Consider the following 17,115-nt stretch of genomic DNA (forward strand, 5'->3'; position numbering starts at 1 on the left):
TCACCTCCATCCAGGGCCACAAACAGATCTTCCAGGTGCAGTGAGACCAAATGCAGATTGGGTGAGTGCTTCACCATACCAATGCTTATGGGTCTAAATGTCACCTTGTTGCAGCCAACCACTTCATTTTCCCCAACTATTCCTATAATGACATGACTCTCTTCAGTCTCAACCATTGTAAGTGAGAGGCCACATGCAAACTTGACAAGCACATCATTTTCCTCTGGACAGCCTTAAACCTAACAGAATTAAAATAGTTTCCATCTCTTTACCTACTCCTGTACTCACTTTTTTCCCTCCTTCCTAAATAATATTTCCCTCTACTTGTCTCTCCACCTTCCACACCTTTTGTTTTTTCCAACCAATCTCAACCTTCTTTTGCCTATGCTCTCAGCTTCTTTCTCCCTTTATGTAATTTTACCTGTTTATTATAATCATAATGTTAGCTGACTATTTCTACCCATAGATGCTGCCTGACCTTCTGACTTCCTCCAACAAGTCTTTGTCTGATGAAGGATCACCCTGATAGACCCAGCAGACTGAAGGGTTCACACTGCTATTGCACTCTCTGATAGATGTCCTCAGACTGAAAGATCACATGGTCTGATAGATGTCCCTCAGAGAGAGAATCACCCTATATGAATAATGCATCTCAGAATGAAGAATTACACTATCCATTAGACTGAAAGATCACTGACTGATAAATGTTCATTAGATTGAAGAATCATATTGTTTTATAGATATGCTTCAAAGTGATAGGGTCATTTTGTCTGATAGATGTTCTTCAGAGAGAGGATCCCACTGTCCAATAGATATCCATCAGAGAGTGGATCCCACTGGCTGATAGATGTCCATCAGGGAGTGGATCCCACTGGCCAATAGATATCCTTCAGAGAGCTTTCTGATGTTCTTCAGAGAGAGGATCACACTGGCTGATAGATGTCCATTAGAGAGTGGATCCCACTGTCCATTGGATGTCCTTCAGAGAGAGGATCTCACTGTCTGATAGATGTCCATCAGAGAGAGGATCTCACTGTCTGATAGATGTCCATCAGAGAGAGGATCCCACTGGCAAATAGATATCCTTCAGAGAGAGGATCCCACTGGCCGATAGATGTCCTTCAGAGAGTGGTTCCCACTGTCCAATAGATATCCATCAGGGAGAGGATCCCACTGGCCAATAGATGTACATCAGAGAGAGGATTCCACTGGCCAATAGATGTCCTTCAGAGAGTGGATCCCACTGGCTGATATCTCTCAAAATAAATAAGCAAAATTTTCATACTGACGTGTTAATTGATTTATCAATTTCAGAAAAAAATCAACAAATAAAAAGAGAAGTAGCCAAACTAACTGAGAAAATCTTATGTAAAGACTAGGAGCAGCTACTGAAGACCTGTCCTGGTCAACGATATTCCTGCAAATGCCCCAGCAGATTCAGAGACTGCCCTCTAAAAACATTTTATTCTTAATTGAATCTGGGATTCAGCTCCCATTAATGGAAGATTACACATTGACATCTCTCCGCACACTGACATTTTTCCAAAGCCTTCATTTTTCCTTTGTTTCAGAGACGAGAACGGGCTTCCCTCCTGAAACAAAGGAGAAGATGATACAATTAGGGAAAACAGTGGAACATTACCTGTGCCCATACTGTCCCCACTTTTCAACTCCCTTCATTTAAGCTGTTCCTGGATACTTCTACTCCCACTAACAATTTTTTTTAATATACTGGATAATGTTGGAAAGATGTCAGTGTAATAACTGGAGAGTTATTCAAATTTGAAGTCATATTCAGAATCAAGTGTTCTGAGGTGAAGGCCAGAATAGGAGTCCTTTACAATGTCATCTTAAGGTGCAAAATAACTTCTAAACTAACATGAATTAATATATTAATGATCCTTTGTCATTGACTGGTTGAAACTACAACCCTTAAGCCATTGCGATTTTTCTCCATATCCTACAACAATCATCCAACTGCTGTTTTGGTCAAAAACTATTTGGTTTTATGAATGTTCATCTCATAGGAACTGGAATGTGATTGGCACAAACTTGTTCAGTATTATAGAAATGAACCAAAAATATTTTTGCATCTTAAGCTAAAATTTATCCTAAACTCCAAAGAGGAATGCATGGCATATCCCAGCATCGCACCCCAAATCTTCAACCCCAAAAAAGTTGGCAAAGCTTGCTTTGTACCAATATGCCAACACATTAGTACCTGCAGTACAAGAAAACAAATGTCTTCAATTTGCCGTTACACTTCTGAAACCACTTCATATTCATTTGTTTAATTTTCCCAGCTTCATTTAGCTTCTGAAACAGTGTCTGCATGATCAGTAAGAACCAAAGAAGAAAATGTTTCTTCTCTCTCTTGGCTTTAAATCCTGTCTTGAGTGAATTCTAGTGGATGTGGACTGTTACACAGAATTTCCTTAAATGAACCATCAGGATGTCATTTGGGTTCAACAAATAATAGTTGTTGTGGAAGAGAAAATGGAAATGTCCGCTACAAGAGGCAGATTTGCTAATAAGGAAGTTTTATTGTTAAAAAGTATTTTGTTTCACATTATGAAAATTAAGATATTATGGGGTTAAGAATGTCGAGATAGTCAAGTCTTTGACTGACTAAAATGTTGAAATGCCAGGCTGACAGTGTCAATGAACTATTGTAACTCCAGTCACCTGGCATACTAACTCTTCTACCACACATACACTGCAGAGATAACCTGGTCAGGGATCCTGCCCCATTGCACCATGATAGCCATCATTGCTATACCCTTCCTTCCACGTGATGACACTGCCTACCTATGGGTTGTCAATCCTCAGTGTTATCTGCAACACAAATGGGTTGTCCAGTTTCAATGAAGTACTGTAGCTGAATCTGCAAATGTGTGTGATATTTTCTGCCCTTTTGTTGGAGGAGTGTGGCTGATCTAACCTTAATGCCTACAATTTGGTGACAAGCTCTGTATCTCACCTATCCCTACTATTGACTCTCAAGGTACTGCTCTGCTGGAGTTTCACACCATATCAACCTGCTGTCCACTCAGTAGATCTCTATTGCTCAGTCATCTGCCCTGTTTTGATTGTACCAGGTTTAAATTGGGGTTATTTGACCATTTATAAATTAACCAAAAATTTTCTAGAGTCATTATACTTACTCTCCTCCACAGTACATGCAGTAGTTATAGCGACATCCTAGGTAGCAGAGAAGAGAAAACATTGACATTAGAGTAAAGCTACAGCATAACCTTTGTTATTACTCTGTCACCTTTAATCCCCAGAAGGTTCTGGTAAATAGAGAGAGCTGAACTTGCTGATGTAATGTTTACTTTTTGGATGATGCTGCTGGTTAGTTGCCAGTTTGAAAGGGATGAGAAGAAAGGCAATTCTTGAGCTACATGGAGGTGTGGGTGGACAGAAATCCCTGGTTGGTGGGAGAAGATGCTTTCTTGTCAAGTAGATGAGTCTGGATGTTATGGTCTGGGAGGATCCTGAAGATAGGCTGAGGAATTAGGGGCATAGGAGGATTTAATTTCCCACATAGGGCTTGGGGAAAGCACCACAGCTCATCCTGTGCCATGGCACTGCTTTTAGTGGATGTCCATGCTAGTGGATGAGATGCCAAGTATCTGACCATGAGTCATGTTTCACCCTTATCCCCCAGGCAACTCAGAAATACTTAATCACAATTTAATGTGGCTCAGTGGCTTTGGAATGTCCAGATTTATTGTAATATACCAAGCCCATAATTCTACTGCAGGAGCCATTGTGTGTATGTTCCCGGCTCTGCTAAATTATTGATCAATGGGATTTAGTGATGGCATTAATTATCATGGAAGTTGGAAGATGCCTTCTTGTTGGAAATGATAATTACTTAGTATTGTTGGAGGAAAAAATGCTACTAATTACTTATCAACCTAAACAGATGTTATATACATCTTGCAGATAAACTGCTTCATTAAAAGGGGAATTATGAATGGAGTCAAATCATTGCAAGACAGATCTTGTCCAAATAGCAAATAGGATCATTGATGAAGCAATTGTTTGGAGCCAGGGTTCTCCACAGGAACTCACAATCTTGTTGTATAGAATTTTCAACCCAAATTGTACATACTGACCATGTCTACTTACCTTTGATCCCTATCCCTCTAAACTGCTCCTTTCCATATACATGCCTAAATGTCTACAGCTGAGATGATTGGTCTTCAACAAACTGAATTTAATAGATTTCTAGGTGGAATAGCTCCTCTGGGAAATTGGTCCTGGCACCTTCGTATATAATTCTCCTTAGTATCGGATGTATTTTCCAATATCTGTCAGTCATGCAGTTAATGACAATAAGAGTCAGGCCCTGAACTTTTCTTATCAGTCTAAATTGGAGCCCTTGGGTGCAATCTATGACCTTCATTAAACAAAAACTGGAAGCAGACATGACACCAGTTGAATGGTCTACATAGTGACTTAATTGCCTTGCAGGTAGGATGTGCCTTGCTCAGTTTTCAATGCTTAAGATAATGGAGATCTCATTAATGGATGCTCCAACACACCTTGCAGAATTATTCTAGAAATCACAAAGCAGCTGTCCACTGTGATCTTTGTAATAACACACAGTAAATGCTGGAGGAACTTGGCTAAACTTAGCATCCATAGGAAGTAAAAATGCATTATCGAGATTTCGGGCCTGAGCCCTTCTTCAAGGTATAAGCAAAAAGCAGGCAGGCATCTGAAAAAAGACTGGGGAGAGAAATGGGGAAGAATGGGAGGGGGAGGAGCCAGACCAACAAACAAAAGGTGGTAATTGGAAAGATAAGAGGAGAGAATTGATTTTGGCTCTGTAAAATGAGCCAGAGGGAAAAGGGAAGAGAGAGAGCGAGAGAGACAGAGCTAAAGGAAAGGAGAAGAAGATGGGTGGGGAGGTTTTAACGGAAACTGGAGAAGTTAATGCCATCTGGTTGGAGAGTGCCCAGACCAAAGATAAAGTGCTGTTACTCCTATTTGCGGATGGTCTCAGTCTGATAGCGCATAAGATCATGGCAGTCATGTCAGCAAGGCAATGGTGGTCAGCTGCCAGTCCCCTCCCATTCTTCCCTTTCTATCCCAGTCTTTATTTGGACACCTGCCTGCTTTTTGCTCATACTTTGAAGAAGAGTTCAGGCCTGAAACGTCAGTAAAATATCTTTACCTCCTACATTCACTGAAAGACTGGCGGAGTTTCTACAGCATTGACTGTGTGTTTTTACTACAATCTCAGCATCTGCAGACTTCTATGTTTCACTCCACTGTGATCTTTGCTCCCTTGATCATTCCAGACCTCACATTAGCGTGGGATACATCAGGGCTCAGAAGGGACGGTGGCACATCAAATTGTGCAGCATGAATCCAATAACCTGGGATCGATCCTGACCAATGGTGCTGTTTGTGTGGAGTCTGCACATTCTCTCTGTGACCACGTGGGTTTTTGCTAGGCACTATATATTGTAGATGAGTGGCAGGACAATCTTAGGTATTGATAGACATGCGAGAGAGGATGTTATAGGAAAATAATAGACTTGATAGGCCAAATGGCCTATGTATGAGCTTTAACAGGATAGATCATTGTGTGTAGGGAGTTATTGCTCTGTGTCCCTCCTCATGCAGTAGACCAGAGGCTGCTATAGTAAGAGTTTATTTAATGTCTGAAATTCTTTCTGGTGTGATCATGATATGGCAGTTGTAAACCTTCAACCAAGATTCTTTGTACATGCAGCTAAAATGCATATTCTTATGTAGTTTTACCCAATTAGATGAACATTGCCAGGGATCTAACTGGATGATAGCACGATAAAGGACAGTGAGATCTGACCTTCCATAATCAATGTTTTAATTCAGAACATACCTCCTTTAGTGAATGGGATTTGGTGACTGGTTGTGGCACAACTTTCCCAAGACCCTGTATCAGCCAACCAAAGACACTGAAGAACAGAATAATTATAAATGTTAAGGTACTTAGGAACAATTTATTCACAACAATAATGCAAATCATAGAAGTAAATTGACTAAAATCTAAGTATCAGGCCTTCTTGACAGAATGTATGGGCCACCAGCAAGATAATATTAAAGCCCATCGCTACGAGATCTAGAATTGAGCAACTTCAGTCCTGTTTCTTAATTTTGTTTGTTCACTCAAAAGACAAGATCATCACAGGTAATGCTGGAAATTATGTTCACATCTAACTGGTCCAGAAGTGAGGACTCTAGGCTACACCAGGCAAGGAAATACCTTCCTTGAATGACGTGATTGACTATATGGAAATTTGCAACAATTCAATGGTTTCATGACCACTACTATCAATACTAATTATCATTCCAGATTTTTGTTTAATCCATCAAATTGAAAATTCTCAACTGTCTTGGTCGATTCCACATTATATCTCCAGATCAAATAATAAGGCTTAGAGATATTAGCCCAATAACATCACTTTGCTACAGTACACCTTTAAACTCTGTGTCTCCCCTGTGTACAATTTTGGTCACCAAATAATAGGAAAGATATAAACAAAATAGAGAGAGTGCAGAGAAGGTTCACGAGAATGTTGACAGGATTTCAAGGTTTGAGTTAGAGGGAAAGGTTGTGCAGACTGGGGCTTTTTTCTCTGGAGCATAGAAGATTGAGAGGGGACTTGATAGAGGTGTTTAAGATTTTAAAAGGGACAGACAGAGTAAATGTGGATAGGCTTTTTCAGTTAAGAGTGGGGGAGATTTAAACTAGAGGGCATGGTTTATGATTGAAGGGGGAAAATTATAAGGGGAACATGAGGGGAAATTTATTTACGCAAAGGGTGGTAGGGATGTGGAATGAGCTTCCGACAGATGTGGTCGAGGCGGGATCATTGGTTACATTTAAAGAAAGAGTGGATAGTTACATGGAGAGGAGAGGACTGGAGGGGTATGGACCGGGTGCTGGTCAGTGGGACGAGGAGGGTGGGGATTTGTTACGGCATGGACTAGTAGGGCCGAACTGGGCTGTTCTGTGCTGTAAGTGGTTACATGGTTATATGGTTAAACATAGTTTGGCAAGTTAGCTGTGGAAGTTCCAAGTTGGACTTGTATGAGGTGAAAATTATCCCATGACCACGGTGGTGACACCCTATTAATCAGCAGCACCCACGAGGGTCTGCAGATTTTGGGGAAGCGGAGGAATGGAGAAGGGGACCAGGGGACAGGAAGGTCATGCACCATCTGAGAAGGAGAAGCGGAGGAGACAATCTGTGGGGATGGTGACCATAGCGGTGGACCAGTGAGGGGGCTCTGCAGCTGAGGGACCAATGCATGTCACGGGCTGCTTGCGGCTTGAGGTGAGGCTGCAGGAAACTGCTGTTAGGAGACTCGTGCCAGGCTGTGGACTGCTGGAGACTGGCTTGAACAGGCTGGAGGGGTACCAGGTATCGGAACCAGGATATGAGATGTGCCGAGGGTTCCTGACAGTGTCGGAGGTTCAGATCTGGAGCTCGGGTTGCCCAATGGTTTGGACTGGACTCTGTGTGGCTGTGGAAGCACTGGAGGTGAATCTACGGACACTCAGTGACTCTGGGGGACTTTCTTTTGCTTCTCTCTATCTGACTGTAAGAGGTGCTTAGGCAATTCCTGCCAGTGGTGAATCTGTCTGCCTTACAGCAGGCAAAAATAAATTTCATATAATATAACACTGTTTTATTACTATGACAATAAATTGATTCTTGAATATTAATAGAGAGAACCAGATTCGAGGTCATAAGTTTCACAACCCAGATATGTGATGACTAGCACATTAAAAAAGATGAAAGATACTGGCCCTGACTGGTACACCTAGGTTCACCAGGAAGGAAAGATCAATTATTATTGACATTATTTTCATTTTCTTAAAAGGCTGACATTGTCTTCTCCCTCAATTCAAAGTCAGAGAGATGTGGAATGCCCTTGTAGATGGAGATTCACTCATGGTGTTCTAGTTGCTTTCAATGTAGGCTGGTAAGGTGTCCTCCCATGGCCACATTAGGTCTACCATGGTCACCAGCAGAAGAGTGGAATGCTGTAGGATTAAGATCCACATGGCTCTGGAGTCAGAGAGTAAAAGGATTGTTCGATGTAGAACAAATTTCAGCCTCCCATCCAAGCACTGCTATCACAATTTCCTCTTTCTGACTTCTCCCAGTTATCTTGTCTCTGTGTCTCCCCTTCATTCCACAAAACACACTTTTGAGCCACCTTCATCTTGCTTGTCCCTCTACCATAACATCTCCTGGTGTCAGATGGTCCCTAATGTAAGATGAAGCAGCAACATTCAAAATCTGTTGTAAGGATGGTGGTGGGGTGGGCATGAGTCCTGTAGAAGTGTTAAAATTGTTCAGGAGAAACATATGATATTGCTTATGTGTTGCACGAACCCAAAGAGCAACAGTTCTCCTGGTCTCAGAATTTCTAACACAGGATTTACATGCAGAATCAGTAGCCTGGAAGAGTTTAGGTGAGAGCTCATCATCAATATGCAGAGATTGCCTTTACACATGACCCCACTGCATCAGAAATGAAAGTATGTATGGTCTGAATTAATCCTTAGCCACATTTAGTCTCCAGCACAACCTGGGACCAAAAAAATCAATGACTTAAAAGGTTCAACTCTGACAGCTAGTGACCATAATGGCTTTTATTTATGAGTTAACACCATGCAAGCTTATTGTCCAATCGGATTACGTATTAGCACTGAGACATGACTGAACTGTAAAATATGACAAGATAATACAGCACATGGAATACTGTTACCTTTTCTCATTCTCACTGATGCAAGAAAAAGTTAAAAAAAAGTATAAGTCTGACATTATTTTTGCTCATCCCTCTGACCAGCACAAAATATCACACTTGCTGCAACAATGGGTATGAATGAATGGAGTGGGTGGTGTAGGCAGGTGACAACATTACATCATTTAGAGATTCAGATCTGGTGCTAATCCAGATCAGGTATAATCTATTGGAGGTATAATGTACAGTCTAGACCAGGGGTCTCCAAAGTGGTTGACACTGACTCCTGTGGGTCGATGAGACCGTCCAAGGGGGGTGAAAGAGGGTTGATAATGCCACGGTGGTGGGGGGATGGGGGGAAATTGATTGAAGTTTTGCAGTGGAAAGCAGGGGGAGATCAATGGAAAATAGTACCTTTGGCAGTGGTGCCCAACCTCTTGTGAGAGTGGGTCTTGGTGACCACCATGTTGTATTTGGCTTCAGCCTTTGAATACATTGAGAGCATTGGGAGGATGGACTGAGTGTAGAAGAAAGATATGTGTTCTTTGTACCTTTGGTAGCGCCTCCCCATCCAGTGCCACCACCCTCCCATCCAGCACCACCACCACACCCCACACCCCACCATCTAGTGCTACCACCACCACCACCCTCTCTGTCCAGTGTCAGGATTCCATGTCTGAGGATCAATAAGGGATCAAGTATTCCATGAAGGGGTCAATGGGCTAAAAGGTTTGGGGACGCTGGTCTAGGATGAGATAGATAATTGCTAGCTTTAGAAAACTATTCAGACTTATGGAAAATGTAGTAGTGAGAGAAAAAGAGATAAGTAAGTTAATCAAATTTGACAATCTGAAAATCCAACATTGAAAAATAAAATGATCCTTACATGCAGAAGAAATCTCCTTGCAACAAGACCAACCACATATTTCCATACAATATTGAGGAGGACCTTTGATTTTCACGGCAACCCCATCAGTCCCACTCCCCCACTTATTTCCCTTCAACCCATTCTTTCGCACATGACCTCAACTTCTTCTCCTGCCATCCAGGTGTACTAAGGGCAATTTATGTCAGCCAATTAACCTATAAATCCACACATCCTCTTGGGAGGGAACTGGAGCATCCAGGGAAAAAACCACATGCTGATAGGGAGAGAGCACAAACTGCACACAGACTTGTGGTCAGCTTTGAACCCAGGTCACTGGAGCTGTGTGGCAGCAGATCCAACTGTCCTGCTACTGTGCCATCAAAGGGCCAGTGAAATCAAGGTCACATTGTAATTGAACGTACACAAATGAATTTCTGGAGTGGTATTATTCAGCTCACAAATCATCAGAATTAACCAGCTCTTGAAAAGAGTTGTCACATATGTGATAGTGCTACATGGCTGAATTTCTGGACCATGTTTGGTCCAGAAAATAAATTTGTCCAATTTTTTTCACTTACTGAATCCACTCTTCCTGCCCTAGGTGGCCCCCACACCCACTCCTGCATCTATCTTCACTGTATGACCCATTTTGTAGAAAATGAAGAGGGTCCAAAATAGTTAGAATTTCTCATTCTGCCCTCACATACTTTGTGCCATAAAGATGTGGTGTGAACACTCCCCAATAACTTCGCAACATCATCTTAAACAATGCTTTTAGAGCCTGAGTTAACTCCGAGAAGCTCCAAGTCTCCGTTTATTCATTGGTACCTGGTCTTAGTCATTGCCTCAGACATTGGTTGCTTCTCCTCAGACGTGATGGGATTCAGTGTGGGTTCTGCAGGAGCAACTGGGAAAGTACAGGAGAAATTATTGAATCTTGACCAGCAATGCAAAGAATTATCATCCAATCATAACATGGCCCTGAAAATCTAGTATCACTTTTGCACAGTCCTACAATATCTCATTTATTAACCCATGGCTTAAACTGAACACAGGCTGATTTGAAAGAATGGTTATATTTTTAAGAAAATCTGGTCAAATATAATTGCAACAAAAATATGGGTTTGGGTATTGCATTGAACTTCCTGAAGAGTTTATATTTGTATTTTTAATAAATTGATGGGCAATCCATTTAATACCTTCTATGATGGTGACAGCTCTGGGAACCTCCTCTTTAATTTTTATCACCTTCACCTCTGCAACCTTCTCTTCCTCTGGGACCTTTAAAGGAGACAGCACAAAGTGTAAATCTCTCTGAAGGGATGACAAGAGCACACATGGTGTTTTGGAATATTATATTTATCATTTTAAATATATTGAACGATCAATAATTATACCAAATGTAAAACATCAAGACAACCCCTCCCTCAAAACCCATTTATACAAGTCCTATTAAACAGAAAAAGAATGAAGAAAAATAAACAAAAAAAGCATCTAATTGTCAGTGCATTCAGTAAAAACATATGGAGACACGATAATACCACAGTGTTAAAATCTTTACAGAGGTCTACTGGCTAGACAGTAGCGATTGTAACCCTATATTGGAGCCAATGAGTTACCTATATGCTCTAAATAAGGCTGCCAGAACTTTAGGAAGGTATTATATCCCCTCCTGAGATTGTATGTGACCTTTTCATGTGGGATGCAGCTATTCATCTCCAAAGACCACCTATCCATGAGTAGATGGGAGTCAGAATTCCATGTTACTGCTATGCATTTCCTGACCACTCAATGCAATTTCTGTGAATTTAATTTGAGGATTACTTAGTGATCTACCAACTGTGGTAAAGTTCCCCAGAAAGCAAAGCTCTGCTAGAAAGGTGACTCATGTGATCTTGGTTAGGGTGTCACAGAAGGGCCTCACTTTTGTGCAAAGCCAGGTAGAATGTAAGAAGGAACCAACCTCTCCACCACATCTAAAACAAATCTCTGATAATTCAGGTTTATATTGGTGTAATTCCTGTGGGGTGATTGTAGCCAACAAACCTCCCTGACACAGATCTGACCAGAGTCGTTTGTCAATTGTTATGTCTAAGTCTGACTCCCATCTCACTCTAGATTTATGCAAACCTGGCTTTGGGCTCTCACTCATCAATAAAAAAAAACATTCTAGAAATAAACTTATACATTTCCTTCATGGAGTAGTTTCTCCTTTTTAGTGAGTGCTGGTAGAGTCATTTCAGGGCCCAAATTGGCCCCAAGGAAGGATCATAACTGAAGGTAACAAAAAAAAAACAACATATTTCTTCTTCAGCTATACAAAGGACATGAAAAGTCCTTTGTCATAAGAATCTTTCAGATGTTGTATCTGCTTTTGATCCCTGACTTCCGAAATGTTATTGTTCAAAGTCATGGAAATAAGCTCAGAGCACATAGTTAAGTCAAAAAGTTAAAATGAAAACAACCACTTCGGTTCTCTGTTTCTGTGGTAAATATGGGGAGGGAAATACTCACCAAGTTGGACAAATTAGTGTAAAAAGAAACAGAATTACTGGTCCAGGTCAATGACTTTTCATTGGAGTTCATGAAAATTCATCTATCTGAAAAATTAACTTGTTGAAAATCAACTTCATTTCTATTGTTTGCACTAATTAATGATATTCTTCTAACTGGGAGCACTAAAGACAATGTCTGTTGATTTTTATGGAGTTTTTTTTAGAAATTGAATTGAATGTCATTACATTATGTCTTTAACAGGGACAAATGCCTGGCCTTACTTTTCCACATATACTGTTTTTATCTACTAACCAGTTCCAGTACTTTTTTGTTATTTTAATTCAGGTTTCCAGCATCCATTTACTTTGCAGTTGCAATAGTGATGAGGTGTAGTATTGAATCAGGGCGTCAACTGAAAACACTGACTAGCTCTTTCACACCATAGATAATTGATCATTGGGATGAACCATGAAGCAGCGTAAGTAGCAATTCCTCATGTTCCACTGATATAGCAATCTTGCCCTGAGGTCTTCAATGTTATTTGTCAGAGACTCACTGTACATTGGCTAAAAGGTCACTGGGAAGAGTAGGATTACACAGACCCCTACCTTTCGGTCTTACTTGGCGGTCACCCCAGCGACCACGTTTCCAAAGCTTCCAGTTGACCTTGTGTGCTGCTAGCTCATTTAAAGGATAAAAGCCAGTCAGTCTCAATGATTTTTTTTGAGGCTTTATTGACTTTGTTGGATACACTGAAATGGCTTGAAAGCTTTTCAGTTGCAGTGATGTTACTACTGTACAGACCTTGGTTGTCTAAGGGGGAAGGGGTCTGATATGTTTACGACGGCCAGGGTGAGTCTGATTCTGATACAGTGTTTGCCAGAGTGGTGATCTGATGCATGGTTTCCAATGGGCACTTGTAGGATTGTTGAGATCTTTAAGTGGCTCAAAAGCTTATCTGTTACAGCTATGTTTTGTGCTGTTTTCCCTAGCTTTGATAGGTTTAAACGCAAGTATCTTTGTAAGTGTAGGTTTTCCTTTTCTGCTGCAGGCCACACACCACCACTGCCTAGTGCTATCTTCAGCAGAAGCAGTAGAAACAGTCCAAATTGAAGACCATGTTATTCACCCCCAAATATATCTTTCAAGAAACATTGGAACAGTTATCAATCATTTGTCAATAGAGTCTGAGCAATTGAAATGATTTTAATCGGGACCCACCTTGTTTTCTGGGAGAGCTGGTTCAGTTTCTGCTTTGGCTGATGCAGGCACAGAGATCCCTGGAGGTTGGGGAATCACTTTCTTTAGCCAATCAAATACACTGCATTGTGAGGTCAAAAACATAAAGGGATTTAGTCTATAGCAGGGGTGTCAAACTCAAATTCACAGAGGGCCAAAATTAAAAACTTGAACTAAGTCGTGGGCCAAACTAAATATTTATTGAAAATTTTCAACAACATTTGCATGTTTTCTCTTCTTTCAACATATGTAATGTTAAACTTTTTCTTATTAAAATAAATGTTTAATAATAGTTTGGTTAAACTCTTTCCAGAAGAAGCATTAACAAATGAGAAATAAAATATTCAATAAATAATATTTCTCCTTTTAAATGTTTTTTTTTCACAAGCCAAAAAAATAACAACTTCCTTCAATGACAAACAGGTTTGTCTTTTAAAATGATGAACATATCGTCTGCCCCCCACCTGTCTTGAAGGGTCCTGTTTTCTGTCTTTCGTTTGGCCATTTTTCGTGAGGGGTTTATTACATGTGAGTTGGGCGACAGGTCTCAGGTGCTAATGAAAGTAAAGAGAGGAGGTGGGGGCGATTAGCGGGCTGACGGGCCAGCACCAATGCATTTGCAAAGCATTCTGGGATTTGTAGTATTAGCTGTGCATGCGCTATACTGGCACGGCGGCTAGCGAGCCAGCGCTAATATATATTTGATATGATCTTGCGAGCCAAATATAATTATATCACGGGCCAAATTTGGACCGCGGGCCTGAGTTTGACATGTGTGGTCTATAGACTAATGGCTCGTTTTATAAAACATTGTGGCACAGTTAAGTCTGTAAGGTGTATGTATATTCTCCCTGTGACCTGAGCTGGCTTCCTCCTAAATTCCAAAGACATCCAGGGTTAAGTTAATTGGTCACATGGATGTATTTGGACAGCGTGGGCTGGAAGAGCATGTATCTGTGCTGTGTGTCCAAATTAAAATGAAAAATTTAAAATTAAAATTAAATTGAAATTGGATAAAACAGAAGTTCTCACCAACGCCTTGTAAGCAAATCCATATAATCTCCTGAATTAAACATCAAAGTCAGAATTTCACCTAAACCACCACTTTCCCAGTATCCCAGCCACCTCCTTTCTTTCCTCTGGCTCACTACTCAACTTTTAATTCATCACAAGGGTACAGCACAGGAACCGGCTCCTCAGCCCGCGATGCCTGCACTATACTAAATTCAACTAAACTTCTGCTCCTTCCTTGCGATGCATAGTCATGTGCCTGCGTAGGAGACTCTTTAGTGCTACTATCATATCTACACCAACATACACTGTGTAAAAAACACTTGCCCTGAACAACTTTTTACCCAAGCCACCCTCCCCTTCCACCCAACCCCACACCCCACCTACCTTCAAAGCATGTCCTCTGGAATTTCACCATGACAATTTCACACTGACAATTTACAATTTCACCCTGGCTAAAAGATCCACTCTTCCTTTTTCATGCCTTTCATAATTTTTAAAATTTCTATCAGGTATCCCCTGACACGAGAGATAAAACAAACTTGTCCAACCTCTGCCCATGGCCCATGCCTTTGAACCGAGGTAAATCTCCTGGAGCCCTTCCAAAGCCTGCACATCCTTCCTGTAATGAGGCAACTAGAATTGCACGCATTACTCCAAATGCAGTTTAACCGAGGTTTTAGATTGCTGCAACATGATTTCTTTGTATCCTTTTAGTTTCCATAATGTTCTTTTTTGGCATTCTGAAATCCAACCTCAAAATTTCCAGCTAATCCAGAAATCTACTGCTGTTTTCTATCACCATGAAGGTTCAATCATGCTCTCAGTCCTCCAACATTTCAGTTACAAAGCCCTTTTCCTCATCTAGAGATCTCCTAATGATCTTGTTCTGCCACGCTCCTGTTCGTTTGACTCTCCATCCATCGTTGTCCCTGGCTGCCCTTGAGTTTTCTTTCCTGGACTTTTCCTACAAATACAAAATCCACCCACCACACCTTCTGATATCTCCACCAACTTCACTGCTTCCATTCATTGTTCAGTGTTATTCCCCTCTGGTAAAGCAGCTTTTGAATCTTCTCGTACTGCAGGATTTAGTAAAGAAAGGAATAATCTCCAGTATGATAGGACCTAATTAATTTTCAAGCACTTGCCAGCAAATGAATGAATAAATGTAGTCATGTTTACTTCTATATGAAAGTAAATGAGCCAATATAAATATATCAACATTTCACAATGTGCAATGAAATGAAAATCATCTGATGTCTCCTGGTGGTTCTGATTCAGAGATAAATATTGCCCTGGTCATTCATAGAATTCCCCGGATTTCTTTGAACAAGTAGAGTGGGATTGCTTGCATTCACCTGAACAAATATTTAGGGCAGGGGTGGCCAACCTTGCTTAACTAAGAGGCACATAGGATAAACTTCAGATGTTGGAGAGCCACAAGTCATGAAAATATATTACTTACATGTTTTTACCATTTTTTTGTATAAATATTAAGAAAAACATGTACATAATAATATTTATTAATGTATATAGTTTTTAAACAGCTAATAAACAAAAAGTGCATATATACATATCAAATATTTTCAAAGTCCTGACTGATTTTCTGCGGAAATCTCTGCGCAAGGAAACAGTAGAGGCTGCCTCATTAAATATATTTAAGGTACAGTAAGATACATTTTTGTATCATAGGAGAATTAAGGGTTGTGGGGGAAAGGTGGATCTGGGTCCTCAGCCAAATTGTCTGTAATTAGTTGACTCCTGGTCCTTCTAGAATGCTGCTTCCACTGGTCTCTGTCGATACCTGCACCATTGCAGCATCCACAGTGGAGTGCATGATACAGGAAGTGACTCAGTGCAAACTGCCTCCTGCAGCAGAGTGAAGACAGGGGGCCCACAGCTCTGTTCTTCCCAGTCCCACCCTCTGCACCCCTCTTCCCAGTTGCTGATGGGATGGGGGGAAGCGGCTTCTGGGAGCAGCTTCTGGGGAATGGAGCAGTCTAAACTCTGCACTGCCTGGTACTGACTCTCCATCCAATGGGCTCAGGGCTTGCCCGTGGCCACTGAGAGGACCTTCACTACTGCTGCCAGCTCCAGCTCTGTCCTGGCTGGGCTCCTGGATGAGGTCCTCGAGACCCTCTCCAACTTCTCTTCCCAATCTCTGTCAGCTTGCTTCCTTCTGCACCTGCCAGAGTGCCTGGACAGATACCCTGCCTCTAGGGCAGGTTATGCCACAGCGGAACTCTCCTGGCCAAACCCTGGCTTCCCAACCTCTGTGGCCACTCCCTGCAGACCTTTGCCTGACCGTCCTCCAGCACACCCACATTGGCGGCGCTCTGCTGTGATGTGGCCCGGCCAGGGCGAGGAGAACCCAACTCTGGTGTGTGCTGCTCGCTCCTCTCCTCTGCAGGGGCAATTCCTCCAGGGTCCACTCCCTCCTTGTCATGTCGCCAGGACTATGACTGTCCTGGGATCCCCTGATCTGGGTGCAGGGATTTGGAGTGTCCCAGGGTAGTTTCAGGAGCACTGATATCTCCTCCAGCCAACATAATTCCGTGACCAGCACATTACATGTCAAAGAGCTGCATGTGGTTCACCAGCTGCAGTTTGGCTACCCCTGATTTAGGATAATGATCAAACTTGCCAACTCACAAATCATCCCCAGATTCCCTCCTAGAGGGCTGAATTGTCAGCCAAGATCATTGCTTAGATGAAGCACTTTCAGCGTCTGATGTGTG

The 17,115-nt window shown here is 41.6% G+C and overlaps 1 protein-coding gene and 1 long non-coding RNA gene across 3 annotated transcripts in view; one reads left to right on the forward strand and one right to left on the reverse strand.

Annotated features, from left to right (window-relative positions):
* The window catches only part of LOC138744647 (uncharacterized), an 82,371-nt gene that overhangs the window by 31,232 nt on the left and 34,024 nt on the right, over positions 1-17,115 (forward strand). The gene's annotated exons all lie outside the window — the stretch shown is intronic.
* Positions 1,446-14,792, reverse strand: LOC138744062 (cyclic nucleotide-gated channel beta-1-like). Its single transcript, XM_069899555.1, has 8 exons — positions 14,762-14,792; positions 14,396-14,426; positions 13,346-13,445; positions 10,828-10,909; positions 10,457-10,535; positions 5,882-5,957; positions 3,165-3,201; positions 1,446-1,592 (listed from the first exon to the last, which is right to left on the reverse strand). Exons 1-8 carry the CDS (start codon positions 14,790-14,792, stop codon positions 1,552-1,554), a joined length of 477 nt encoding a protein of 158 aa, XP_069755656.1. The 3' UTR covers positions 1,446-1,551.

This window comes from Narcine bancroftii, chromosome 10, assembly GCF_036971445.1.
Source record: "Narcine bancroftii isolate sNarBan1 chromosome 10, sNarBan1.hap1, whole genome shotgun sequence".
Classification (NCBI taxonomy): domain Eukaryota; kingdom Metazoa; phylum Chordata; class Chondrichthyes; order Torpediniformes; family Narcinidae; genus Narcine; species Narcine bancroftii.

Coding starts and splice junctions, on each gene's coding strand:
- LOC138744062 (XM_069899555.1), bottom strand. CDS start 14,792: ATGGTGAAATTCCAGAGGACATGCTTTGAAG. Junction 13,446..14,395: donor GATTTGCTTACAAGGCGTTG/GTGAGAACTTCT, acceptor CTCACAATGCAG/TGTATTTGATTGGCTAAAGA. Junction 5,958..10,456: donor GAGGCAATGACTAAGACCAG/GTACCAATGAAT, acceptor TCTGTTCTTCAG/TGTCTTTGGTTGGCTGATAC.